Below are 25219 nucleotides of genomic sequence, written 5' to 3' on the forward strand. Positions count from 1 at the left end.
TAGACCAGCGACGCGGTGCGCTAAAGCGATATTGTTTGCAAGAGCGAAGTCAACTTCGTAGTTGATATCAACTGCTTCTTCTGGCGTAACATGCAGCATGTGTGGTTTGTTCCCTATCCTTCGCCGAGTCAGCTTCGCCGCATCTCTCGTAATGTTGTACAGCCCCATGGTCTCCACGGTAGTCGTTGGCAAATCAACTGAGTTGGGAATATTTTGGATATCATAGCTCGGCCCTGCCTTTGTCCACGTATACAGTTTATCATCGCGAACAGTGCACGCGGAGTCATAAACACCGGACATCACGCTCTCGACACCTTTCTTAATCGTTTCTGGATGTATGAACGGGCTTGTGCACAGCGCCTGCACATAGATTTCGGCATCGAATCGCTCAACTTCGTTCATGAACAGAGTGTTACCGTCCGTCTTGTTCGTGGCCAACGCCTCGTCCCGCTTTAGGAAAACTAACTTTGGATTATCGCTCGCAAGAAATTCCGCCACCTTGAAAACATCATCGGACTCAGAGTCCAAGACAACTTTGTCAATAAAAGGACACTCGAAGAGCAACTTTTCCAAAGTGTGCAGGAAGAGTGGTTTGGAATCCAGCAGTTTCGTGTTCTTGCTCTCTACGCGACTCGATGTACCTTTGCACGGCACAAACGCAACGATCCGCGCCATGAGAACGCAACACGATCGCCGGTGTCTCGAGAACGATCGTTTGAAGCGTCACAGCCGGGATGGGACCGCCCGGAGCGCGCGGCGTGATTAACTCTGGAATCAGACGTCGGCGCTCGTGACTTCGAGCCGAAAGCGCGGCGAAGCCGCGAGTGTGGACAGCCGGTTTGGACGTCGGAGAACACATTCGTCGGCCAAAGTTTTTTTTAAATCGCCACTCGCGCGAATGGCCGCGTGACTCGACGACCGCGTGAACTGCGGTGACATCGCGACCGCGCGGCGCGACGCCCGCGCGCGCGCGCGACCGCGCGGCGACCGCGACCGCGCGACCGCGCGCGCGCCATGTCCGCGACGCACGGCGCGTGCGCGCGCGCGCACGACGCCGCGAACGTCCCGGTGCTGACGCTCATCGCCCTCGCCTGCGTCGCCGGCATCGCCGGCGCGCTCGACCCGCTCGTCGTCACGAAGGGGTTCCTGGCGTACATCGTCCTCGACGGGCTGTGGATCGCGCTCTGGCCGCGGTGCGTGCCGAGCGCGGCGGCGGTGGTGGTGGCGCACCACGTCGTCACGGCGGCGCTCTTGGCGTACCCGCTGCGACATCCGGAGCGCGCGATCGAAACGTGTAGGAACGGATTGGTGGAGGCGAACACGTTGTTTTTGATACTGCGGCGCCGGGTGCGGCGCGGGAGCGCGATGCACGCGGTGTGGAATGGGTTGTACGTCGCGACGCTGGCGCCGGTGCGATTCGCGTGGCAACCGTATTTGTTGTGGCACTTTTATGCGAACGTCACGAAGGACGACGTTTGGTGGGAGAAGGTGCAGGTGTGCGGGGCGCAGATGTTTTTGATCGGGTTTAACGTGTTTCTCGTCGCGCGACGACGCGTCGCGCCGGCGAAGAAGGAGGCGTAGGGAACGCTAATGTTACAACAGTTTAATATCAATACCGGTAGAATCTATCGCGCGTCTTCCTTCAGATCTTTTGGTTTGTCGTAGCCCCCGTCGCGCCAATCGCCCTGACACGCGCGGCACGACATCGCGCACGACTTGAGCATGAAGCCGGGATTTTTGTCGCACTCGCCCGATTCAGCCCATCCTCGACACGCGTCGTCCGTGTCTTTGCACGATTCCGTCGCCTGCGGTCCGCCTTCGTAAAAAATCTTGTGCACGTCATCGCCATGTTTTCCGATCGCGTTGACGTGCATCCATTTCGTCGCCGTCCACTTCACGCCTTTGATCACGGGGCACCCGGCGTGCGAGCTCCCGGGATCGAGCTCGCCGCCCGGCTTCATGCTCCAAAACAACAACGCGTCGCCCTTGCGCGCTTTGACGCTCTTACCACCGTTGCCACACTCTGAGTATTGCGATCTGTCGCGATCTGTCGGGACGTCAGTGTTCGGAAACACGGTCTCCCCACCCTCCTCGACGTCGGAGAGGTAGAGCAAAACCGTGGCGATGCGATTGTTCCGCTTGCCTCCCTTGTGAAAGAAGTAATCGAAGTGTGCCTTATATTCCTGGCCGTTTTCGTAGCGCAACACCTGAAGGGCCTCACCGTGATCGACTGGAATTTGCGACCACAGTTCGATGCGCTCTTCGATCGCGGTGATCGTGGGGTCATGCGCGCGACTGATGAACGTCCCCGTCGACGTGCGAATGTCGCTCGTGGTGGATCCGCCCGTCTTGGCGTCCACAACGCCTGACTTGTGTAAGTGCCCTTTCGATAGCGCGAGTATGTGGTCACACTCCTCATCCGTCAAGAATCCTTCGTACACGAACGCGCGCGGCGCGTTCAACGAAATCGTTCGTATGCGCGTCGGATCGATGGCGTTCTTCGGAACGACCTCGTTCACGAACGGCGACTCTAATTCCGGATGCGGTGCCGAACGAATGGCGCGCAACTCATCTTCCAAAGAACCTATCACCACATCCTTCGCCGGTTCCCGCGACACTTCCACGTGACCGCTAAACATTCCGGTTTTGGAAGTCGCGTCGTCGTCGTCGTCGTCTCGCGTCTCCCCGTTCTCATTCTCCGTCGTCGTCGTCGTCTCCGGTGGAAACACCACGCCCATCTCCGCCTTCTCCATTCGATTCTCTTCGACCGCTTTCTCAGCGCTCTCCAGCACGCGCTCGACGTCCAGCCCCGCGCTCGCGTCGCCCAGATGTTCGTCTCGCAACGTCTCCAACTCCAGACTCGCCCGCGCCGCCTCCGCCCGCACGTCCTCCCGCGCGCGCTCCATCGCCGCCGCCACCCGCGGTTCATTCTTCGCCTCCCTCTCCACCTCTCCATCGATCGTCCCGCGAGATTCGCGCGTCACCGTCGTCCTCGGCGCCTCGCGTCTCGCGTCCGCCGCCGCCGCGAACCGCCGCGCCGCGCCGCGCGCGCGCCCCCTCTCCTCGCCCTCTCTTCGCCCTCCCAGCGCGAGCCACGCGCACAGGCACATCGCGCAGACGCGCGCGAGCCAGGCGCGGTAGACGCGTCGATCTCGGCCGCGCGCGCCGTCGTCGCGCGTTCGCGCGCGCGCGGTCGCGCGTCGGTGGTGCGTCGGTAATCGCTCGTCGCGGTCGCGTCGCCGCGCGTCTCGACCGCTCGCGCTCGAGCCGTCGCGCGCGGACGCCAGGGCGAGCGCGACGCGTCGGAGCGCGCCGGCGCCGAGCGCCATGGCGCGCGCGCCGCGTCGCGGACTCCGGCGTCGGCGCGATGCGCGCTCGAAAATGTCCATCGCACTGATTGCGCGTACACATCTACGTTAACATCGTTCGGACTGAATGCGTCATACACAATTCGGACATTCGGAGCCAGAAACGACCGCGATCGCGCGCCGACCCTCATACATAAACAGATCGAACACCGAACGCGAGAGCGAATCTGATTCGCGCGCGCCCGCACTCCACGCCTCGATCGCACGACGATGTTCGCCGCCGCTCGCACGTTCACCACCGCCGTCGCCCCGCGCGCGGCGCCGACGCACCGCGGACGCGCCGTGAGCGCGCGCGCGGAGAAGCCGTCCTGGGCGCCCGGGTTCGACACGCCCAAGTACCTCGACGGAAGCATGCCGTGGTGCGTGAAAGATACGCTCGAAAATGTCGACGCGATGACGCCGCGCGACGGCCGCGCGAGGACGCTCGCGAGCGCGCGACGCGCGAGAGGGGCGATGAAGTGATCGGTCGTCGATGGACGCGCGCGAGACGGGCGTCGGAAGCGCGCGCGGGACGGGGGGGGAGGGGAGACGCGCGCGAAGACGCGATCATATCGGGACGACGCGGCGAAGACGCGAAGACGCGAGGACGCGGGCGACGCGCGCGGACGCGACGAGAGGGTGGATGCGGAGAAGAGCGAGCGCGAGGGGAGACTGACGGTGAAGCGGTTCGACGACGCGCGATAGCGACTACGGGTTCGACCCGCTCAAGCTCGGCGAAAAGCCGGAGAACCTCGCGCGCTACCGCGAGGCGGAGCTCATGCACGCGCGATGGGCCATGCTCGGCGTCGCCGGTGTGATCGCGGTTGAAGTGGCCGGTCAAGGTGACTGGGTCAGCGCGCAACCGACGACGTGGGATGGTACGGCGAAGTACCTCGGTAACGAGACGCACGCGCCGTTGTTCGCCGTCATCGGCGTCAACACGCTCCTCATGGCGTTCGCCGAATCCCGACGCGGTGCCGCCTCGGCGGAAGAGCGCTTGTACCCGGGCGGCAAGTTCGACCCCATGGGCATGTCCAAGGGCAAGGACTTTGAAACCTTGAAGCGCAAGGAACTCGCCAACGGTCGCGTCGCCATGATGGCCTTCTTCGGCGTCATGGCCCAACACCAAGCGGCCGGTCCGGGCGGTCCGGGCCCCGTCGCGGCGCTCTTGGCGCACATCGCGGACCCGTGGCACGTGAACGTCGGCACCAACGCGGCTGCCATCCCGTGGTTGTCCACCGCCGGCGCCCCGCTCGGCTTCTGGTGCGTCTTCGAGCCGTCTCGCCGCGACGCGCTCGACCGACTCGACGTCCGCGACGCCGCTTTCCCGCCGCTCAAACTTTGACTGACCCTCATTTTTCTTCCCACTCCTCGCAGAGCGACGATTTTGCGTTCTCCCTAGTCGCGTTTTAATCGGAACGTTCCAACAAAATAAAATATCCGCGTCGCCGCGCTCGCCCGCCCGCGCGCGGCGACGTTCGCCGCACTCGACCGCGCGCCGAGCCTCGCCGCGCGTCGCCGCGCGACGCGCGCCCGTCGATGTCCCTCGCGCGTCGCGCCGCGCCCTCGCGCGCGGTACCGTCGACGTCGACCGCGCACCGTTCGAAACCACCGCGCGCGTCGAGCCGATGCCGCGCGCGCGCCGACGCGGACCACGCGCCGCGAGGCACGATCGCCGACGCCGCGCGCATGGTCTTGCACACGAAGCGCGGCCGCGCGATCGCGATCGCGGTGTCGAAGACGCCGCGGGAGACGTTCGCGGTGACGGCGACGCTCGAGCGGGACGGGACGCGGGCGACGACGCCGACGCGGGAAAGCTTGGCGGCGCTGAAGATGCACTTTGGACTGACGAGAGAGTCCGTGCGGGAGTGGATGTGCTTGGAAGATTTGCCGGAGGGCGCGGTGTACGATGAGAAGACGGAGGCGACGAGGATTGGGTTCGACGCGGAGACGCGGTCGGCGACGGTGGAGGTGCCCGAGTACGCGGCGCCGGCGAGTCTAGATTTCGTGCTTTACGACGAACGCACGCGCACGTACGACGAACCGAGCGGTGGGTGGGGTGGATCGGCGTTTTCGGTGCCGATCGGGATCGGGTGTGGACACGCACGCGAGCTCGGGGCGTCGGTGCTGACGCGAGACGAAGCCGCGGGATCGGGCGAGTTCAACGTCGCCGTGCTTTCGCGTCACGCCACCGCGTGCACGCTCGTGCTTCAGTACGGGGAGAACACGCTAGAGCTGGCGTTGAATTCGATCTCACATCGCACCGGGAACGTGTGGCACGTGAGTGTGCCTTTCGGTGGACCGAGCGACGTTTTACACGCGCCGACTCGGGAGGACGACGTGACGTACGGCTTTCGGTTTGAGGGCGACCCCGAAGGGCGCGCGGGGTCGCGTTTTTTTCCGGCGCAAGTCCTTTTTGATCCACGCGCGCTCGAAGTTGTGCGTCCTCTGAACGAGATGGACGAGCCAACGCCGACGCCGCGCTACATGGGATCGCTCGCCGCCGTTTTAGAGCGACGCGCCGTGGGCGACGCGAACCTCGCGCCCGCGGCCTCGGATGCGCAAGCGATCGCGTTGAACGTCGACTTGGCGTCATTAACCGCGGAAGGGACGCTTCAAGCGGCGGCAGCTGAGCTTCAGCGCTTGCGATCGACCATGCACTTCACCGCCGTCGCGCTCGCGCCGATTCAGACGCGCTCGGCGGATGGAGACGCAAACGCGCCGGTGAGCTTTTTCGCCATCGATCCGAAGTTTGGCACGCGCGCCGATCTTCGTGCTTTTGTGGCGACGATGAAGTCTATCGGCGTGGATGTGTGGATGCGATTCGTGCTGACGCAGACGGGTGAGGGCACGGATGCGTCGCCGCGTAGCGAAAGTCTTCGTGGCATCGACGCCGCGACGTACTTCCAGCTCGGTTCTAGCGGTGGCTTAGACTCTGCTGGTGTGCCCATGACGACGGCACTGAACCCTTGCTCGGCACCGACGATCTCTCTACTAGTCGACGCGCTTCGAACGTTCACATTATACGACGGTGTGTCGAGTTTCATAATAGAAACTGGCGGCGGCATCGTGCGAGGACCGCTCGGCCGCTCGCCACTTTTGGAAACGCTCGCGTACGACGCCGTGATCGGGAACGCCCCAAAAAAGCTGTATCTCACGCCGAGCGCAGATGAATGTGGAGCGATGCCTTCGTGGGGTGTCATCGGCGAGATCAATGCAAAATACTCTCAAGGCGTCGAAAACTTTTTCCGCGGCGCGCCAGGTATGTTGAACGAAATGGCGCTCCGTCTCGGTGGCTCACCGGACATTTTCCGGAGTAATCGTGACGCGCGATACGGATTGAACAATTTTTTAAGGCCCGCGCCGAGCTGTTCGATTCCGCCGACGTGTGCGATTCCAAAAACCACCACCGCGGATCCGACGGAGACGAGCGATCCGATCGCTCGAGCCGAGCTCGCCGCACTGTTCACCTCCACCGGCGGCATCCTCATCAACGTCCACGCCCTCAACCCTACGCTTCAGCCGCTTGCGTCACAGCTCTCGCAATTCCGCGCGAGCCGAATCGACCTCTTCACCGACGAATTCGCCTTTGACGGCGTACGATGGATCGACCCGTTCACCGGCGCCGCGCCGTCTTTCGACGACGTTTCCGCCGCGCCGTGCTTAACCTGTCTCCGTCGCGATCTCACCGGCCGCAATCGCGACGTTTGGATCGCTTACAACGGTTCCATCGCCGCCTTCTCCACCAACCTCCCGTCTCCATCGCCGGGCTTCCGATGGATTCGCCGTTTCGACACCTCCCTCGCCGCGAGCGACGCCGCCGAGCCGACGCCGCTCGTCGCGCAGTCGTACTCCGTCGCTCCCGCGTCGGTATCCGTGTGCGAGCTCGTCGAGCTCGCCAAGGCTTAGCCGCGCGCCGCGCGCGCGCGCGTCACCGCCTCTTCGCGCGAGGTTTTGTTTTAGTAACGCCCGCTCGCGCCCCAGCCATCAAAAAAATCTCAGCGAAAGAAAGATCTCTTCGAGTGACGACGACGCATCAAAAGACGACGCGCCGCGCGCGCCGTCGACGCCCGCGGTCGAGCGCGCGAGAGAAAAACAAACCCGCCTCGTCGCGGTGCGAACCGCGCGCGCGCGCCCGCTCGCGCGCGCGCTCGACGTCGTCGAGGACATCGCGCCGCCGCCATCGACGCCGTCGACGCGAACGCTCGAACGCGCGCGCGCGATGTCCATCACGCTCGAAAACAAGGGCTCGCTCCGCGCGTTCCCGTCCGTGGCGAGCATGTCCAACATGTCGGAGATGTCCGCGGCGAGTGTGGAGACGCAGGACGAGCGGTCGGCGGATGAGGTGCGCGAGGCGAAGGAGGCGACGCTCGCGAGCGACCGCGGCGAGTTCATCGAGGGCGTCGAACAAGGGAAATTCGTCGGGACGAAGATCGCGAGCGCACTGGGGGACGTGGCGGGGGAGGTGCGGGAGGCGGCGCTGTCGGTGGGACGAGCGGCGCTGTCGGATTTGACGGATAAGGCGCGGGGAGCGGCGTGCGCGGAGGCGCTTTTGGGGTATTTGACCGGACAAGGGGCGTGCGAACCGATGAGTCACGGCGAGGATAACACGCACGGAGCGGCGATTGCGTTGTACGCACACGCGGCGCAGCTGTTTTACGACGATGCGGGGAAGGTTGAGGCGATTAAGAGAATCGTGGAGGCGCTGCGAAGCGTGCGGGACGCGGGCGCGTTCATCGGCGCCCGAGCGATCGGTAACTTGGCTGCGGACGTCCGTGAAGCCGCGATCGCGATGCTCGGCGAATTGAAGTCCAAGGCGTTGACCGGGGTAGACATCGCCGAGCGAAGGCAAGGCGCGGCGGCCATGGCTGGGATTTGCAAGGGGGTCGGCGTCGCCGCGCTCGCGGACTTACACGTCGTGGATGAGATTAAAAAGGCTATCGAGGATAAAAAGGATCCCGTCGCTCGCGCAGGGGCGTTGTTGACGTACGCGCACATGTGTCGAACCGCTGGTCGTGGATTTGAGCCGTACGCCATCGGTGAAGCTCCCATCGTTTTCACGTTGCTCGGTGATAGAAATGCCGATGTTCGCGAGGCGGCGAATTTGGCGCAGGCTGCCGTCGTCAAGGCGTTGCCTTTGACGGCGATGAAGCTTTTATCTCCGGCATTAAATGCTGGCATGCAGCACAAGGACTGGCAGAGTAAGCTCGGCTCGTTACACATCATGGGCGACCTCGCGAACAGAGTGCCGCAATCGTTCATGCGAGCCATTCCGGATCTGTTCCCGTCGTTTTTGGACACTCTATTCGATACGCACCCGAAAGTTTCTGCGCTTTGTGAAGAAATTCTTCCCAGTATTTGCTGTTGCGTAAAAAATGCGGAGGTTTTGGGCATGATGGACCTCGTATTGAGTGCGATTCGCACACCGCAAAAAGCCACCGAGGACTGCTTGGACAAGCTTATGGAGACGACATTCGTGAACTCCATGGACGCCCCGTCCTTGGCTGTGATTTTGCCCGTCATCTTGCGCGGCCTGCGTGAGCGAACGAAAGAGCTCAAGCAAAAGGCTGCAACGACTTTCGGAAACATTTGCGCTTTGGTCGACGACCCTCGCGATCTGCTCCCGTTTATTCCGGTGTTGTTGCCCGAGTTGGAAAAGGCTGAAGAGCACTCGCATCCAGACTTGCGCGAAGCCGCGACGCGCGCAAAAACGAGTTTGATGAAAGGTATCGACGCGAGCCAGTCCGAGGAGCGCAAGGTTGCGTCGAATATCGTGAAGGAGGCCATCAATGGCGCCGGCGTCAACGTTGACGTCGAGACGCAGTCGTATGCGGCCGCGCTCGGCGGTTGGGTCATGGATTCCGCCCCGTTGCGCATTCCTCCCTCCATCTTATCGAATGACATCAAGCGTGAGCTCACTCCGGTGCTCGAAAGCGCGTTCGAAGGGAACATTCAAGCCATTGAAAAGATTGCCAATGTATCCGTGATGGCATACAAGGGCCTCGACGAATCAGCCCTGCTCGACGAAAGCACGAAGGATTACATCGTCGATCTTCAAGGCATTATTTTAGCCTTTGCCGGTCGCGTGTTACTTCAACGCACGAATTTCACGCTCGAACGTGGTCGCACGTACGGCATCGTAGGTCAAAATGGTACCGGTAAGACGACACTTTTGAATCGCGTCGCGGCGAAGGATATCGCTGGTTTCCCGGAGGACGTCTCTGTATACTACATTCAGCACGAAATTATGAGTGATAAGGAAGAAACGATCGTCGACTTCATGGTTCAAATGGTACCTGAAGGTGTCACACGAGACACCGTCGTCAACACTCTCAAAGAGGTTGGTTTCGACGACGAAAAGATGGCTGCCACTATTCAATCCCTCTCTGGCGGGTGGCGTATGAAACTCGCCATCGCGCGCGCCATGTTGTGGGACGCCGATGTTCTCTTGTTGGATGAGCCAACAAACCACTTGGACACGAGTGCTATCGCGTGGTTGACCAACTATTTGAAGTCCTTAACGAACACCACCATCTGCCTCGTGTCGCACGACTACGACTTCCTGGCCGAGGTGCTGACGGACGTCATTCACTTGAGTGAAAAGACGCTCACATACTATCCCATGAGCTTCCGCGATTTCCAGTCGTTGAAACCTGAAATCGTCGCCGCGTTGCCGAGCAACGACAATGCGATCGCTAAGCAGTCAAACATCGAAGGTGGCTCTGCCGACGGAGCGAAAGAGGCGAAAAAAGAGAGCGGCTTTGCCATCGACCAAATCGGCGACGACCAGCCGTCGCACATCAAACCGATTCGATTCCCCGAACCGGGTGATTTGGAGGGCGTCAAGTCTCGCGCAAAATGTGTCATGTACATGAAAGAGGTATCGTTCGGCTATCCAGGAACTTCAAAGAAGATTCTCAACGGTGCTACCGTGAAAATTACGCAAAACTCTCGAGCGGCGCTCGTGGGCCTCAACGGCGCCGGTAAGACGACGCTTTTGAAGTTACTCATCGGCGCACTTCAAATCGATGAAGGTGTCGGGGAAGTCTGGCGCCACCACAACTTGCGACTGTCCTACATCGCGCAACACTCCATGCAGCACTTGGAAGAGTCTTTGGAGAACACGCCGTTGGAGTACTTGCAAAACCGCTTCTACAATGGTCGCGATAAAGAAATCGCCAAGCGCGCCTCGCACAACTTGAGCAAGGACGAGCTCGCAACATCGCAAGAGCGTGGTAACATCATGGATGTCATTGGTCGCGTGATGCGAGGTAAACATCTGTTTTACGAAGTGCGCCGCGCCGGACGCGAAGAAAACGACACCGATTGGGAAATGATGAGTTCGTTAGAGCGCAAGGATCCGTACGTGATGAAGATGGTGCGTAACTTTGACGAAAAGCTCAAGGCGATGCAATCGGGTATGGATTTACGACCGCTCACCAAAGAAGAAGTGCGCATTCACTTGGAAAACTTTGGTATTGATCAAGATTTGGCCATGGGGAAAATCAAGCGCATGTCCGGCGGGCAAAAGAGTCGACTCGTCCTCGCCGCGGCCATGTGGACGAATCCACACATCATCGCTCTTGATGAGCCGACAAACTACTTAGATAACGATACCTTAGCTGCGTTGACCAAGGCGCTCATTGATTTCAAGGGTGGGGTGATTACGATTTCCCACAACGAGCCGTTCGTGAACGCCGTGTGTGACGAATTGTGGCGAGTCGGCGACGGAGTCGTCGTGACGGAGCCTGTAGCGGGTAAGGCGCCGAAGAAACTTTCTGTGGCTGAACGACGGGCTCTCAAAGCCGGCATCGACGCCGAGGAGGCGACGATGAAAGAAGCACAGAACAACAAAAAACTCACCGCCAAGGAAAAGAAGGAAGCGGCGGCGGCGAAGAAGGCGGCTGCTGGTCCGGTCAAGGATCTGTACGGTCGCGGCAAATAACATTCTTTCAGCTTTTAATTCGAATTGCACTCTCAACAAACTATTTTCTACACAGTCGTCGCTCCCTCGTTGGTGACGACCTCTTTTTCTACAAACTCAAGGATATCGTTCGACGTGATGTTGTCCTGAATTGATTTCCACGTCTTTTCGTAAGTGGTGATGAAATTCGGCGTATCTTTATCCGACCTCGTACGCAAGAAAACCCACGTTTTTTCATTCATATCCCACGTGCACTCGACGATTTTACCATCCAAGCTTTCGAGTGGATCCGTGCGTGTGACAAAATCGTCCTCGAGGCGGGCGAGCGCGCCGCCTTTTTGACCCACAAAGAGCAAACCTTTATCTCGCGATACGCGCAAGAGAAAGTCGACCGAGTTCAACCCTGGAAACTTCCACTTGAGCAGTGCTTCGTACGTTTGCGGGACGTACGGCACATTTGAGGGTTGGAAAATCAATCCATCGCTTTCGTGCGACAGGGCGGGAATGAACTTTTCGATGAATGAGCGCGCAAAATTCAGCGGGAAAAATTCCTTTGTGCGAACAGAAAACGGTTCTTTATGCGCGGCGTAAGCTCCACTCGGACCCGCCTGCGCGAGAAACGCCTTTCTCGGTTCGACGACGAACTCACGCACAATGTTCAATCGCTCCAAGAACGGACGTTGCGTCACGCGTTCGCCGTTGATGGCCATCAAATCGTACGCTAGATACCGGCGCGTCTGCTTCTTCGTCTGAGGATCGGTGTCGACGACCATCTCGCCATCCATCAACGTACAGTGGTGTACGTTGGTTCCAAACTTTTTGTGCGGTAAAGGAAATCGCATTTGCACGCGGCGAATAGCGAATTTTCTATCGATCAAGTACGTGCCATCGCGCATAAGCATTAATAAATAACGCGTCCCGTCCGCCTTCCACGTCACGCTGTATGGTTCACGTTTCAAGAGCTCCATGTTGTTGCGACTCAGACTCACCGGCTGTGATCCAGGAAAGTTATCAACGCGTCCTGAGGCCCCATCGTCTGACATGACCGCCCACACGCAAAGCTTTCGAATCTCGTGCGCCATTTCCTCGTACACCTCCTCGCCGACGACGTCTTCGTGATGCATCGATCCCGCATCACTCTCGACCTCCGCAATCTCCATCGCGCGCTGCAACGCTCTGCGCGTCCCCGGTATCGGTGCTCGACTGTGCGCTAACGTCTTCTTATACGTCAAATTCACCCTCGGATCGAACAGATCTCCCGCCGGTATCTTGTCGTCCGTCAACGGCGGCGCGTCGCTCAAATCGTCGCTCTTCCACGCCGGCACTTTCGGATCCTTCGTCGTGCTAAACCTCCGTTCGAGATAATAATCAAACAAGCTCTCCAAGTACTCGCTCTTGTATATCCCCGGCGGTCGCACTTTCGCGAACTCCGTCACCCACTTATTCAACTCGGGCCAGCCTCGCGCGCGCTGACAATAATGCGTCAACATCGCGCCCGTTCGATTAAACCCGTGCGTACAGTGCACCAATATCGTCGGCGCATACCCTTGTCTCGCCTTTTCCTGCCATCCCGGATCGCTCGCCATCTCCGCCGCGCATCTTTGCACCGCGTACACGAATTCGCTCACCTCCCGCGGCGCCGGCGCGCCGTCCCGTCCCGCGCACCGAATCTTATACACCCTCACCCCGTACTTTTCGAAGTCGCTCGCGTCGTAATACCTCGACGTGTTCGTGAGATCGATCACCATCGCCACCGCGCGTCCTTTGCTCTGCGCCAGCGCCAGCGCGTCGTCGGGCGTGTACCAATCCTCTCTCGGGACGTCGGCGTAGAATTGCTCCCTCAGCGGCGCCTTGGACGCGAGAAACATCCCCGCGAACGGTTCGGACATGCGCGGGCACGCCGTCCATCCCTCGGGCGTCGCCCACGCGCCGCGCGGGCCGTCGTCGGGCATTCGTGAGGCGCGAAGTGACGCGCGGACCGTCGCCGCGCCAGTCCGCGACGCTCGCGATGACGTTCGCGTTCGCGCCGAGCGCCGCGAACGCCTCGCGCGCGCGCGCGCGGTGCGGGACGATCGCGCACGGCGACGGCGCGCGCACGCCGACGCCGACGGCGCTCGCGCCGACGTCCAAGGGCGAACACGCGACGCTCACGAAGGATGTTTTGGACGACGTCGAGACGCGACTGCGCGCCGCGCTGCGCGCGCGGCGACGCGCGAACGACGACGGGACGAGCGATGAGGGGTGTTTATTCGGATGCGCGCTCGTCGGCGCGCACTTCGCGAGGAAGACGAAGCGCGGGACGAAGCGGAAGCGCGACGGCGACGAAGCCGAAGGCGAAGAAGCCGAGGGCGACGAGGCGGCGTGTCCGCCGCCGCGGCGATTAACGCTCGGACACTACAGGGATTCGATGTACTTTGGTATGAATGCGCAGAATCGCTCGGGTGCGGACGCGTTGGCGTGCGAGACGCCGTATGGGCAGAGGAGTTTGGACGCGCGCGAGTACGCGAGGATTTGGCGGTCGGGCGCGGCGCACGCGGCGGTTTCGTTGGCGGATGAACACGGAGGGTGGGAGAGCGCGAAGAAGAGTAAGACAGCGGCGATACGTACGTGTGCATGGCTGGATGCGTGCGCGAAAGAGGCGAAAACATTGAGGTTGCCGTTGTTTGGGGCGTTGACGGGGGGCGAACACGCAGAGGTGCGCGAAGAGTGTTCGCGTCGAGTGGCGGAACGGGATGATGACGTCGTGGGGTACGCGCTGAGCGGGTTCTTCGCCGGTGAAGACGTCAGTACGCGAGGAGCGTGCGTAGAGGCGTCGTTGAAGCACATCCCGAGCGAGAAACCGCGCTATTTGTCGGGGACGACGACGGTGGAAGACATCGTGGACAACATCGACAGAGGCGTCGACGTGTTCGACGCGAGTTGGGCGAGCGAAACTGCGCAACGCGGGCGCGCGTTTTGTTTCCCAGTCGATGAAGAAGATGATGAGATGGAAGCAGAAGACGCCGAATCGCGCGCGACGTCGGGGAGCGACGCGTATTCCATCAACATTTGGTCGACGTCGTACAAGACGGATTTCACCCCGTTCATTCGCGGAGACCGCTGTCGCTGCCCCGCGTGCGCCGAGCACACTCGGGCCTACGTGCATCACTTATTACAAGCGCACGAGATGACCGCGGACGTCTTGCTCGAGGCGCATAACCTATATCACATCGCCGCGTTCTTTGCCGCGGCGAGACGCGCGATTCGGTGCGGTCGGTGGCAAGAATTTGCCGCCTTCCACCGCGCGTACGCCCAGCGCGCGCGCGAAACGTAGTGTTAGACATAGTTATAGCATATGATTCTTCGCGTTTGCTCGAAGCGCGCGCGCGCGACTCCGATGAAAACATTCAAAGCGCTCGCGCGTCCCGGTCGCCATCCGCAGTCCTCGATGCCCCTGATGCGCACCGTCGACGCCAAACCCGCCGTTCTCGCGCGTTGGCGCCGCCCATCGCCTCGAACGTCGTCGCGCGCCGCGTCATCGCGCGATCCGAGCGACGCGCGACCTGCAATTTTGGGTTTCGGCAGCGCCGGCGTGGACTACATAGCCAAACTCGACGGCGCTTTCCCGACGCCTGACGCCAAAACGCGCGCGTCCGAGCTCGAAATCGTGGGCGGAGGGAACTGCGCGAACGCGCTCGTCGCCGCTTCGCGCCTTGGCGCGCGCACGGCGCTGGTCTCGAAAGTGGGAACCGACGGGGTGGGGACGCAGATTTTGACAGAGCTGGGCGAACGCGAAGGCGTCGACGTGTCTCATGTCGTACGACGCGGGAACAGGTCGCCTTTCACGTACATCATGGTCACATCGTCGTCAAACGGAGATGGAGAGTCCACGCGAACGTGCGTGCACACGCCTGGGGAGACGTTGGAGGTGGAAGAGTTGGGCGACGTCGCCGCGCTGCTGGAAGCGGTTCATCCGGATGTCGTCTTCTTCGATGGACGACTCACAGAGAGCGCTATCGCGCTCGCGCGCGTCGCGGAAACGCGTGGAATTAGGGTGCTCGTCGAGTGTGAACGATTGAGAGATGGACTAGACGAACTTGTGCGGCTTGCGGACGTCGTGGTGACGTCGAAGAATTACCCGCTTGATAGATTTACGGAGACGAAGACGCTAGGAGACGCGATGACAGAAATGTTTGCGTGTTTGCCGAAGGCAAAAGTGATGGTGACGACGCTCGGCGCGCGAGGGGCGGTAGCTTTGGTACGAGATGGTGTCGAAACTCCGGAAGTGGGGGAAGGGACGGCGTTGGATGACGTCGTGTCGAGATTGGAGAACGCGGCCCTCCGCGGCGATGACGAGACGCCCGGACCGAGCGTGGAGACGGAATCCTTGGTAATCCGAGACGCAAGCGGCGAACGACGTTTCAAGGCAAAAGTTGTGTTCACGCCGGCGAAACGTTTGACGGACAACCAAGTGGTCGACACCACCGGGGCAGGCGACGCGTTCATAGGCACGCTCGCAATGTCGGCGTGCTCGGAGGATTTCAACGTCGCCAGCGCGATGCGCCTTGGCGCATACGTTGCGGCGACGAAATGCGGTGGCATTGGAGCGCGAAGCGCATTGCCGCATCGCAAAGATATTCCAGAATCATTATTTGAAGAATATCCGCTCAAATCGGCGTCGTCGCGCCGAGCGGCAATTTTCTCACTCGTCCTCGCTGGCCTATCCTCGCTCGCCGAACCCGCGACTGCGGCGGACGAAGTGGACACGAAGAAACTTACCGAACTCTTCAACCGAGCCATGCAAGCGACGACGTATGAAGAGAGTGAAGCGATCTGGACCAAGGCGATAGAGCTCTCGCCCGAGGGTTCGCGCGCGCGGAGTGCGGCGTTTTCGAACCGTGGCACGCTTCGACTGCAGTATCAGGAATGGCAGGGCGCGGTGGACGATCTCCAAGCAAGCGTAGACCTCGACGGGAATAATCCCGATCCGCTGTCGTTGAATAATCTCGGCAACGCCAAGGGCGCGCTCAATCAGTGGGACTCCGCGATGGCAGATTTTCTGGAAGCGTCGAGGACGGAGGACATGCGAGCCATCGCGCTGGCAAACTACGCGTTGGCGGCGTTTCAGACCGAGCGCGATGATTTGGCGATAACCACGGCTCGAAAGCTTTTGAGAAGAGATCCAGAATTTTTAGACATGCGCGCCGCTTTATCGGCGTTCCTTTGGAGTGAAGGTCGTTTCGACGACGCCGAGGCGGAGTGGACTTTTCTGTGTAAGAGTGGACGCGGTTTCGGCGCCAAGCGTTCAGCGGAAGAGAAACGCGATGCCGGCGCCATCGCGTACGGCTTCGAGCTCTTCACGCAGTCTGCAAATCAAATCGTCGCCGAACTAGACGGTGGTGTCAAAGACGCCGGTTTAGACACGCCGTGTCGGCTGTACAAGACGACCGACACGGTGGCCAACCGCTGGCCTCCGCGCGCCACCGCCGCGTTGGATGCCTTCTTACGCGTCCGAGGCGACGGCCAAGCACTCGATTACGACGGTCGCGTGAAGACGTTCAATTTTAGGCATTAATTTACGAATTTCATAGACGCGCTCGTGAACGCAGTTCATTCTCGACGACTCGTCGTCGCGCTCGCGTCCCGCGCGGCGCGGCGTCCCGCGCCTCAGTGTCCCGCGCGCCTCCGTCCCCATCATGCGCGCGCTCCGCGCGCTCTCGCGCGCCGTGGACCCCACGCGCGCGTTCGCGTCGCTCGAATCGTGTTCGACGTCCCGCGCGCGCGCGCGCGCGACGCAAAGCGACGCGAACCTTCCCGTCAAGACGCCCAAGCCCAAACGAGACATGACCAACGCCGTCGTCGTCGAGTCCATCCGCCGCAAGAAACTCGCCAAAGGCATCGTCGACGCGCGCTTACCTCCGCCCGCGCTGTGCCCGACGTGCGAGCGGCGGTTTTGCCGATGCGAGGACCGCGCGCCGGAGCCTCCGCGCGCGCCGCTGGAGAGCGACTGCTGCGCGAGCGAACCGGCGTGTAAATTCTGCGTCAAGGTCGTCTACGAGGAGTTATTAGCGGAGTACGAGGCGGTGATGACGAAACGTCACGCGTGAGCGTCGTCTCGAGGCGCCGTTCCGCGGCGGCGCGTAGGTAGCGTTGTACATGTACACTATAGTAATTTCTAGCGCTCGCGCCGTCGAGTCGGCGAAATCGAGCGCGCGTTCGTCACGCGCGCGCCACGCGCGCGCTCGCGTGCGCCTCGTCCGCCCCGATCGGTTTCAATCGCACGCTGATTCGCAACGAACACCCACCGCACTCCAACACGCACTCGTCGTGCAACTCGCGACGCAATCGTTGTAACTCCGCCACCGGTATCTCGTACGCGTCGCCGCACCGACACGCGCGCGCGTACGCGTCCACGCCTCCCGACGCCCCGCGCTCGCCCTCGCGCCCCATCATCACGCACACCACGTCCATCTCCTCCGCGTCGATCGTCTCCGCGAGCGGTCGCGCGCGCCTCGACGCGAGCGCGGCGTCGTATCGCTTCCGCGCCGTCGCGTCCACGAGGCAGTCGTACGCGCGTTTGAGCTCGAGAAACGCGCGCGCGTCGCCGCGCGCGCGATCGGGGTGCGCGCGGAGCGCCGCGCGCTTGTACGCGTCGCGCACCTGCGCGGCGTCGGCGGACGAGGGGACGCCGAGGGTGGCGTAGTGATCCATGAAGTGCGGCGACGCGACGCCGAGCGGCGAAGGCGACGCGGCGAGCGGCGAACGCGGCGACGCGGCGCGGGCGAGCGCGCGCGCGGCGAGCGCGCGAATGATTTACATGGATAATTTACAACGATCGCGGCGATGGAAACGTCACGGCTCGATGTCCTCGCGCGAGGCCGTCGTCGACGCGACGACCTAACTCGGCGTCGATCGAAGCGTCGAGGTGACGGCGACGATCAAACGTTCGAGGGAATCCACGGTTTGATCGCTCGCGGCGTCGTCGCCGCTCTTCATCGCGGCGCACGCGTCCGTCATCGTCGTGGTGTGTCGTCGCGCGATGTCGAGAACTGGGGATTTCAATTCGACCTCGGCGTCGCCGGCGAAGAGCGTTCTGACGGCGTCGGCGGTGCGAAGCATGAATTCGGCGGCGACGTCCACGTCGACTTCTTCGGGAGATTGTCGAAGAGGCATGTCGTTCCAATCTTCGATCAACGTTCGAAACGACTTACTCATCAATTCGAACGCTTCTGCGGCGAATTTACGAGCATCATCGATAGAATCTCTTCGGCGCTCGATTTCGGCTTCGACGATTTCGTGCGCGAGTACCCATCCTGTGAGTGTCGTCTTCCCGCGCTGCGCGAGCGTTCTCGTCGGCGAAGACGCGCTTCTGTCAAAGAGTCCGCCAAACGTTAACGCGATATAGACTCCGCTCCTCGTAAGGTCTGCCGCACACAAAGTTTCCGCGACGGCGCGTACGAGAGCGTCGGCGGCGGCGCCGTCGGCGAAACGTCCCAAATGCGCGCTCGGCGACTCGATCGTCGTTAACGCGCGTTTCGCCAAAGCCACGCGCGTCGCTCCAGGTGTTACTGCGCACGTTGCGTCTATGAACGCAACAGCACATTGGGGTGCGATGCGATATAGCAAGTGCGTGGTGGCTTCAAACGGGGCGAACGCGACGGTCGCCGGCGCCGGCGTCTCTGACGCGTCGACTCGCGACGCCATGGCGGTGACGAGCTCTTCAATCGCGACCTTTGCATCCGATTCATCTTCTTGCGGAAACAATAATGGTTTATCGCCCCACACCGCATCTATCAAGGTTGCGAGCGCGGCGCCGTCGCGAAACGCCAGCAACGCGCGCGCGCCGACCCAAGCGTACGCGGGTAAATTCTCTCCGCGCGAAGATTCGAGCTCGCGCACGAGCCCTGAGAGATGAACGTCGTCGCTGATGACACCGTCCCTTTGAGACGCGCCGCCCGTTGCGCGCAATGCGTCCCAGTCCGTGAGAAGAATATCCCGCGCTTCGTGGACGCTCGCGCTAGCTTGACGCGAGAACGCTTCGCAATCCGCCGACGCTCGCTCGAGCGTCTCTAAAGCTTCGCGCACGGCAAAGTTCCATCTCGCCGCGGCGACTTCATCAAATCGACCGTCGAGCCTCGCCTTGAGAAGGAGCGCCGGCGCGATCGCACACGATGCTCTGACGTCTCTGGAACGCGTCGCCAATCGCGCGTCTCTCTTTGTCCTAAACGCCTCCGTCGCCGTCTCCACCTCGCGTCGCGCGGTGATTAAAGCGCGAGCGAGAGCCTCCTTCGACGCGCCGTACATCTCTACGTCGGCTAGAACCTTGTCGATATGCTCCAGGTCGTACAGAGTCGTCGACATCAGTATGGGTTCCACCACTTTCGACAACGCGCTCGGGACGTGCAGCGAACACCGGAACACGGGCGCGAGCGCGCCCGGCGAGTACGCTCGCGCATACATACCGGCGACGCCTCCGTTGACGAGTTCAAACGCGTGCTCTTGCGAAGAAATCGTCGCGTGCGATTCGCTCGCGGCGCGCGGCAATTCAGGCAGCGTCGCGGAATCGACCAACGCGCCCGTGCTCGCGTGAAACACGCGAATCAACCGTCGCTCCGACGCGGCGTCGAACGAGGCGACCCACAAAAACGCACCGTGTCGCGCGATGCTCATCGCGCGCTCACCCGCGCGCATCTCTTGACCGTCTTCATCCTCCTTCGTCGCCGAAACGCGCCCGAACGCGCACACCTCCTCCACCGCGTGCGCGACGTCGTCGTCGTCGCGTCGCTCGCCCGGCGCGCCGAGCGCCGGCAGCACCACGAACGCCCTTTCCGCGTCGACGTCCGCGCACACGAGCGCGCGATCCGGAAACGACACGCTCGTCAACAGCGCCCTCGACGGTCCACTCCCACCATCCATCCCGCCGTCGCGCGTCGCCCCTCGCGCGTCGACGCGCGCCGTCGCTCGCCGCAATCGACAATTCCACCTATAAAGCACCCCACTTCGCGTCGTCACCCAAAAATCCTCCCCTCCCGCGCTCACCACCCCCACCAACCCCTCATACGTCGCGCTCGCCACCGTTTCTCCCGCGTTCGCGCTCGCCGCCCCCCCCACCACTCGCACCGCCACCCGTCCCGCGTCGCCGTCGCCCGCCGCGCTCGCCGTCGCCGCGTACGTCGTCCCATCGCTCCCCTCGCACGCGCACATCCCGAAGCAGTCCCCGACCCGCGCGCCGCTTCCCCCCGTCCCATCTCGCGCCGATTTCGTCCCCTCCGCGACGATCGGCGGCGCGCCCGCGTACGGCGGCGTCGTCGTCCCGCGCAGCGCGCCGCCGCCGTCGCGTCGCCACGCCGCGATCGCGCCGTCCCGCCTCGCCGCGATCGCGCCGTCGCGCGTGCTCGCCAAGCGCGCGCACGGCGACGCACCGAAAAGCGCGACGTGTCGCGTCGTCCACCCGTCGTCGTCGTCGTCGTCGTCGTCGAGCGTCGCGCGTCGCGTCGATTCGACGCGCCTTTCGAGCGTCGCGACGACGCGTCCGCCGTCGCCGGCGCAGACGAGCGCGCGGGCGTCGGCGAGCGCGACGAGGGCGTCGCCGCAGTCCGGCGGCGGGCGACGGCGCGACGCGACGGCGTCGACGACGAGCGGCATTCGCGTCGCGCGGTGGCGTCGGGGCGAAATATCTTTCGTCAGACTGTTTGCGCATACGAGGTGGTTTGGTACGTGTCGTCACACTGTTTGCGCATACGAGGTGGTTTGGTACGTGTCGTCACACTGTTTGCGCATACGAGGTGGTTTGGTACGTGTCGTCACACTGTTTGCGCATACGAGGTGGTTTGGTACGTGTCGTCACACTGTTTGCGCATACGAGGTGGTTTGGTACGTGTCGTCATACTGTTTGCGCATACGAGGTGGTTTGGTACATGTCGTCACACTGTTTGCGCATACGAGGTGGTTTGGTACGTGTCGTCACACTGTTTGCGCATACGAGGTGGTTTGGTACGTGTCGTCACACTGTTTGCGCATACGAGGTGGTTTGGTACGTGTCGTCATACTGTTTGCGCATACGAGGTGGTTTGGTACATGTCGTCACACTGTTTGCGCATACGAGGTGGTTTGGTACATGTCATCACACTGTTTGCGCATACGAGGTGGTTTGAAACGGACGCGCGATCGACGTCGCGGCGGCACAGCGCGCGCGCGACGCGGAGGACGACGCGCGACGCCGAGGATACGCGCGCGATAAATCGCGCGCGCGTCGAGCGTCGACGCGCGATCGTCGCGGCGTCCGCGGCGAGAGGAATCGCGCTTCGAAGGTTTGATTTAATTAATTCAAACGAAGAAACGGTTCGAACGACGCGACGAAAAGAGGACGCGACGACGCGCGAACGCGCGAACGCGCGAACGCGAGGACGCGAGGACGACGACGACGCGGATGTCGACGCGCGCGCGCGCGGCGGGACGAGCGAGCGCGGCGCGGCGGGACGACGCGGGGACGACGCGCGCGGCGACGACGCTCGCGCGCTTCGTCGTTCGCGACGACGGCGCGCGGCGCGCGGAGGAGGAACGCGCGCGGAAACGGGCGGAGATGGTGCGGTATAGACGCGCGCTGGACGCGCAGATGGCGGAGATGGCGCGAGGACGGGCGCGGGAGGCGGCGCGGGAGGCGAGCGAGCGGGACGCGCGGCGGCGGCGAGACGGCGGCGAGACGGCGAACCGGGAGACGGCGGAGGAGCTGGCGCGGCGGCGGGACGAGTACGTCGCCGCGCTGGATAGACAGGTGGCGGAGCGGCGCGAACGCGAGAGGAAAAGGCGCGAGGAGGAGGAGAGACGGGACAGAGAGGAAAACGAGCGCATTCGGCGACACGTCGAAGAGGAGCGAGCGATTTTACGCGAGAAACGCGCGATGATGGCCGCGCGGGCGGCCGCGCTCGGTGACGATGAGGGCGATGACGACGATAAGACGCGAAGAAGACGAGCGAATAGGATCACGCACTCGCCGCCGGCGTCGCCGCGACCGGCTTCGACTTCGGCGTCTCCGCGCGCGCCGCCGTCCTTCGTCGCGCCGCGCGCGGCCAGCGTCGACGCCGACGCTGGATACGTCCCGATTCCCGAATTTCCCGAGTTTCCCGAGTTTTCGCAACCGGCGACGACGACGGCGTCGTCGAACGAGCGAACACCGCTGACCGACGCCGCGGTGGCGGATTTGACCAACGTCATTCGCGAGCTCGTCGTCGAGCAGCGCGAACTGAAATCTCGCCTCGCGCGCGCCGAAGCCGCGCTGCGCGCGCGAATCGAGTGACCGACTCGAGCGAGCGGTGAGTAATACCGAAGCATTTCTCGCTCGAATTCGCGACATTAAACTCGCCGTCTCGCGTCGCCCGCGCGTCACACCTCGCCTCGGCGGAACGTCCACACCGCGCGCGCGCGTCGGGCCCGATCCCGCGCGCGCGCGGTCGACGATGTCCCGTCGAACGCCCGCACACTATTACGAGAGCATAGACTACGAACTCCCCGCGAACGCGGTCGAAACGCGGAGGATTCGGAATCAGAATGCGCGCGACAATCCAACCACCGGGACACAAAATCAGCCACCGTCGCGCCGCGCGCGCGATAATCCCTACGCGCACGTGGTGTTCTCGAAGTACGCGTTGACGCTCGTCATCGGCGCCGCGGTCGGGGTGACGGCGTGGGCGATCGAGGGAACGACGGGGGAAATCATCTCGATGCAGGCGGCGCTCGTGAGTCGATACTACGGCGACGCGCCGCGGACGACGATGTCGCTGTTTATGATCACGGCGGCGGTGTTGGGGACGCTCGGGGGATGGGTCGCGACGTATTACGCGCCGTTAGCGAGCGGAGGGGGCGTGACGCAGGTGATGGCGAGTTTAAACGGCGCAAACGTGCCGGGATTATTGAGCGGGCGGACGCTCGCGGCGAAAATCGTGGGCACGTGCGGCGGCGTGGGGAGCGCGTTGGCGGTCGGACCCGAAGGGCCGATGGTGCACATCGGCGCTGGGATCGCCAGTGTGTGCGCGTTGTATTGGCCCAGGAAGTTCTTGTGTGGAGATGGATTCTTGGGGGCGAGAGAGGGCGAGGCGGACGCGTCGGCGGCGAGCGAGGACGAGGATTCCGAAGACGAGGATTCCGAGCGATATTCTACGGATGGCGAAGATTCAGACGGTAGTGAATTGCAGTCGACGTTACGGCGGCGAAGGCGGCAACGTCGTCGTGCGTTCGTGCGGTTCGGCGAGTCGGCGAAATTAGACGCCGTGCTGCTCGAGTTGGCGTCGCCGTCGACGCATAGAGAATTCGTCTCCGCTGGCGCCGCCGCCGGATTAGCCGCGGCTTTCGGTGCACCCATCGGAGGAGTTTTGTTTTCTTTTGAAGAAGCGAGCACGTTTTGGAGTCAACGCACGATGTGGCGGTGCTTGATGTGCGCTGCCATCGCGTCCTTCGTGCTCGCGTTGCTCGATTTGCGAGGCAACCCAGGCATGGTGTTCATCACCGGTGACTCGCTTCGACCGACTACGCCGAGGGACTACTTCCACCAACTACCATTCTTTGTTTTAGTAGCTGCCATAGCGGGACTCATGGGGGTGTTGTTCAACCAAATTCAGGCGTGGACGTCGAGGTTTCGTCCGTCTGCGAAGAATAAAGTCGCACGAATGTTTGAGTGCGCCGTCGTCGTTCTCGCCACGGTGGCGCTTCGGTTCGCGGCGGCGGAGTTCGCGGGACACTGCATGGTGCCTCCCGATACCTGGGTGAAAGACGATTTCGGTGTACGATTCAACTGCGCCGAGGGAGAAATTAACGACATCGCTACTGTATTTTTCATTTATCCAGGCCGTTCAATCGGCTGGATGTTCGGCATGGCTGAGCACGTGTGGGGCGAGGCGTACGGGTTCACGGCGCAAGGTTTAGCCATATCCGCGGTGTGTTATCTCGTTATGATGGCGCTAGCGTTCGGCATCGCCGTTCCTGGTGGCTTATTTATGCCGTCGTTGTTCATGGGCGCGTGCACGGGAGGATGCGCGGGGTTAATGCTCAAGGCGTCGTTGCCCGAAGCGTGGGACATCCAACCAGGGCTCTACGCGCTCATCGGTGCCACCTCCGCGCTCGGTGGCGTTTTCCGTTCCTCCGTGTCTCTGGTCGTTATCATGGTCGAGAGCACCAACGGACAGGCTTTCGTGTTCGCCATCATCGTCGCCGTCATCGTGAGTAACGTGGTAGGAAATTACTTCGCGCACGGCATTTACCACGCCGAGTTGTCGCGAAGTAAAACTGTGGCCTACCTACCTCGAGATCCTTCGAGAACGCTCGAGGGGAAGACTGCGCGCGATATCATGGCGGTTCCACCCGCGTTTTTACCCGAAGTTGCTTTTAGAGACGACGTCAAGTCGTTGCTCGAGCACACGACTCACAACGGATTCCCAGTCGTCGACGACCGCGGGAAACTCGCCGGTCTCATCTTGCGTTCGCAGCTCGACGTTCTTCTCGCGGCGCCGCCCGAGGAAGCCGCGCCCGGTGCTGACGCTACCAAGCAGGCAAAATTGGACCTTAAAATGCGCACTGCGCATATTCAGCGCGTCACCAAGGGCGCGACGCCCGGCGTCGCCGCTGGACTTCTCGACGAAACCGTCGACGCCATCGAAGTCGAGCGCTTAATGCGCACCAACGCCACGCCGCGCCGCGGCGCGCTGACAGACCCCGAAAACGATTCCAACGACATCGCGAGCGCATTCGCATCGCCGCAGATCGACATCAAGACGTACATGAACCCGTCGCCGCTCGCCGTGCCTTTGGATTTCCCCGCCGCGCGCGCGCACGGCGTCTTTCTCTCACTCGCGTTGCGCCACCTCATCGTCGTCGACGACGACTACGCCGTGCGCGGCGTCATCACTCGCAAAGATCTAATCGGTTTAAACGCTTGATGGACTAAATTTGTAATTTTAACGCGTTGCCGCGACGTCGC

At 62.2% G+C, this 25219-nt stretch overlaps 15 protein-coding genes and 1 pseudogene across 16 annotated transcripts; 11 read left to right on the forward strand and 5 right to left on the reverse strand.

The window, feature by feature from the left end:
- Nucleotides 1-36: 36 nt before the first annotated feature.
- OSTLU_36315 (predicted protein) lies at nucleotides 37-675 on the reverse strand (the record flags this gene model as incomplete). The annotated part of the gene is made up of 1 exon (XM_001416449.1): nucleotides 37-675. A coding segment is annotated over one exon (639 nt), but the record flags the coding sequence as incomplete, so codon positions are not given.
- A 339-nt stretch (nucleotides 676-1014) lies between these two features.
- On the forward strand, nucleotides 1015-1581 carry OSTLU_30241 (predicted protein; the record flags this gene model as incomplete). Its single annotated transcript, XM_001416202.1, has 1 exon — nucleotides 1015-1581. One exon carries the CDS (start codon nucleotides 1015-1017, stop codon nucleotides 1579-1581), a length of 567 nt encoding a protein of 188 aa, XP_001416239.1.
- A 107-nt stretch (nucleotides 1582-1688) lies between these two features.
- Nucleotides 1689-2453, reverse strand: OSTLU_6831 (predicted protein; the record flags this gene model as incomplete). Its single annotated transcript, XM_001416450.1, has 1 exon — nucleotides 1689-2453. A coding segment is annotated over one exon (765 nt), but the record flags the coding sequence as incomplete, so codon positions are not given.
- A 1104-nt stretch (nucleotides 2454-3557) lies between these two features.
- Nucleotides 3558-4780, forward strand: lhca1 (annotated as a pseudogene). The gene is made up of 3 exons: nucleotides 3579-3727; nucleotides 4053-4610; nucleotides 4725-4749. Coding segments are annotated over exons 1-3 (732 nt in total).
- A 256-nt stretch (nucleotides 4781-5036) lies between these two features.
- On the forward strand, nucleotides 5037-7362 carry OSTLU_30244 (predicted protein; the record flags this gene model as incomplete). The annotated part of the gene is made up of 1 exon (XM_001416203.1): nucleotides 5037-7362. One exon carries the CDS (start codon nucleotides 5037-5039, stop codon nucleotides 7254-7256), a length of 2220 nt encoding a protein of 739 aa, XP_001416240.1. The 3' UTR covers nucleotides 7257-7362.
- An 849-nt stretch (nucleotides 7363-8211) lies between these two features.
- OSTLU_36160 (predicted protein) lies at nucleotides 8212-11292 on the forward strand (the record flags this gene model as incomplete). Its single annotated transcript, XM_001416204.1, has 2 exons — nucleotides 8212-10008; nucleotides 10102-11292. The coding sequence occupies 2 exons, from the start codon at nucleotides 8212-8214 to the stop codon at nucleotides 11290-11292; spliced, it is 2988 nt and encodes a 995-aa protein (XP_001416241.1).
- A 47-nt stretch (nucleotides 11293-11339) lies between these two features.
- On the reverse strand, nucleotides 11340-13223 carry OSTLU_36207 (predicted protein; the record flags this gene model as incomplete). Its single annotated transcript, XM_001416451.1, has 2 exons — nucleotides 11340-12447; nucleotides 12556-13223. The coding sequence occupies 2 exons, from the start codon at nucleotides 13221-13223 to the stop codon at nucleotides 11340-11342; spliced, it is 1776 nt and encodes a 591-aa protein (XP_001416488.1).
- A 467-nt stretch (nucleotides 13224-13690) lies between these two features.
- On the forward strand, nucleotides 13691-14584 carry OSTLU_35942 (predicted protein; the record flags this gene model as incomplete). Its single annotated transcript, XM_001416205.1, has 1 exon — nucleotides 13691-14584. One exon carries the CDS (start codon nucleotides 13691-13693, stop codon nucleotides 14582-14584), a length of 894 nt encoding a protein of 297 aa, XP_001416242.1.
- A 123-nt stretch (nucleotides 14585-14707) lies between these two features.
- OSTLU_36053 (predicted protein) lies at nucleotides 14708-15886 on the forward strand (the record flags this gene model as incomplete). Its single annotated transcript, XM_001416206.1, has 1 exon — nucleotides 14708-15886. A coding segment is annotated over one exon (1179 nt), but the record flags the coding sequence as incomplete, so codon positions are not given.
- A 162-nt stretch (nucleotides 15887-16048) lies between these two features.
- OSTLU_36370 (predicted protein) lies at nucleotides 16049-16825 on the forward strand (the record flags this gene model as incomplete). Its single annotated transcript, XM_001416207.1, has 2 exons — nucleotides 16049-16523; nucleotides 16659-16825. 2 exons carry the CDS (start codon nucleotides 16049-16051, stop codon nucleotides 16823-16825), a joined length of 642 nt encoding a protein of 213 aa, XP_001416244.1.
- A 121-nt stretch (nucleotides 16826-16946) lies between these two features.
- OSTLU_92327 (predicted protein) lies at nucleotides 16947-17357 on the forward strand (the record flags this gene model as incomplete). Its single annotated transcript, XM_001416208.1, has 1 exon — nucleotides 16947-17357. The coding sequence occupies one exon, from the start codon at nucleotides 16947-16949 to the stop codon at nucleotides 17355-17357; it is 411 nt and encodes a 136-aa protein (XP_001416245.1).
- A 112-nt stretch (nucleotides 17358-17469) lies between these two features.
- Nucleotides 17470-17961, reverse strand: OSTLU_92328 (predicted protein; the record flags this gene model as incomplete). The annotated part of the gene is made up of 1 exon (XM_001416452.1): nucleotides 17470-17961. One exon carries the CDS (start codon nucleotides 17959-17961, stop codon nucleotides 17470-17472), a length of 492 nt encoding a protein of 163 aa, XP_001416489.1.
- A 186-nt stretch (nucleotides 17962-18147) lies between these two features.
- OSTLU_30250 (predicted protein) lies at nucleotides 18148-20166 on the reverse strand (the record flags this gene model as incomplete). The annotated part of the gene is made up of 1 exon (XM_001416453.1): nucleotides 18148-20166. The coding sequence occupies one exon, from the start codon at nucleotides 20164-20166 to the stop codon at nucleotides 18148-18150; it is 2019 nt and encodes a 672-aa protein (XP_001416490.1).
- A 1001-nt stretch (nucleotides 20167-21167) lies between these two features.
- OSTLU_30251 (predicted protein) lies at nucleotides 21168-21404 on the forward strand (the record flags this gene model as incomplete). The annotated part of the gene is made up of 1 exon (XM_001416209.1): nucleotides 21168-21404. One exon carries the CDS (start codon nucleotides 21168-21170, stop codon nucleotides 21402-21404), a length of 237 nt encoding a protein of 78 aa, XP_001416246.1.
- A 428-nt stretch (nucleotides 21405-21832) lies between these two features.
- Nucleotides 21833-22546, forward strand: OSTLU_14343 (predicted protein; the record flags this gene model as incomplete). Its single annotated transcript, XM_001416210.1, has 1 exon — nucleotides 21833-22546. One exon carries the CDS (start codon nucleotides 21833-21835, stop codon nucleotides 22544-22546), a length of 714 nt encoding a protein of 237 aa, XP_001416247.1.
- A 475-nt stretch (nucleotides 22547-23021) lies between these two features.
- On the forward strand, nucleotides 23022-25178 carry OSTLU_14344 (ClC family transporter: chloride ion channel; the record flags this gene model as incomplete). The annotated part of the gene is made up of 1 exon (XM_001416211.1): nucleotides 23022-25178. One exon carries the CDS (start codon nucleotides 23022-23024, stop codon nucleotides 25176-25178), a length of 2157 nt encoding a protein of 718 aa, XP_001416248.1.
- Nucleotides 25179-25219: the final 41 nt, after the last annotated feature.

Source organism: Ostreococcus lucimarinus, chromosome 2 (genome assembly GCF_000092065.1).
Source record: "Ostreococcus lucimarinus CCE9901 chromosome 2, complete sequence".
NCBI classification, from domain to species: domain Eukaryota; kingdom Viridiplantae; phylum Chlorophyta; class Mamiellophyceae; order Mamiellales; family Bathycoccaceae; genus Ostreococcus; species Ostreococcus sp. 'lucimarinus'.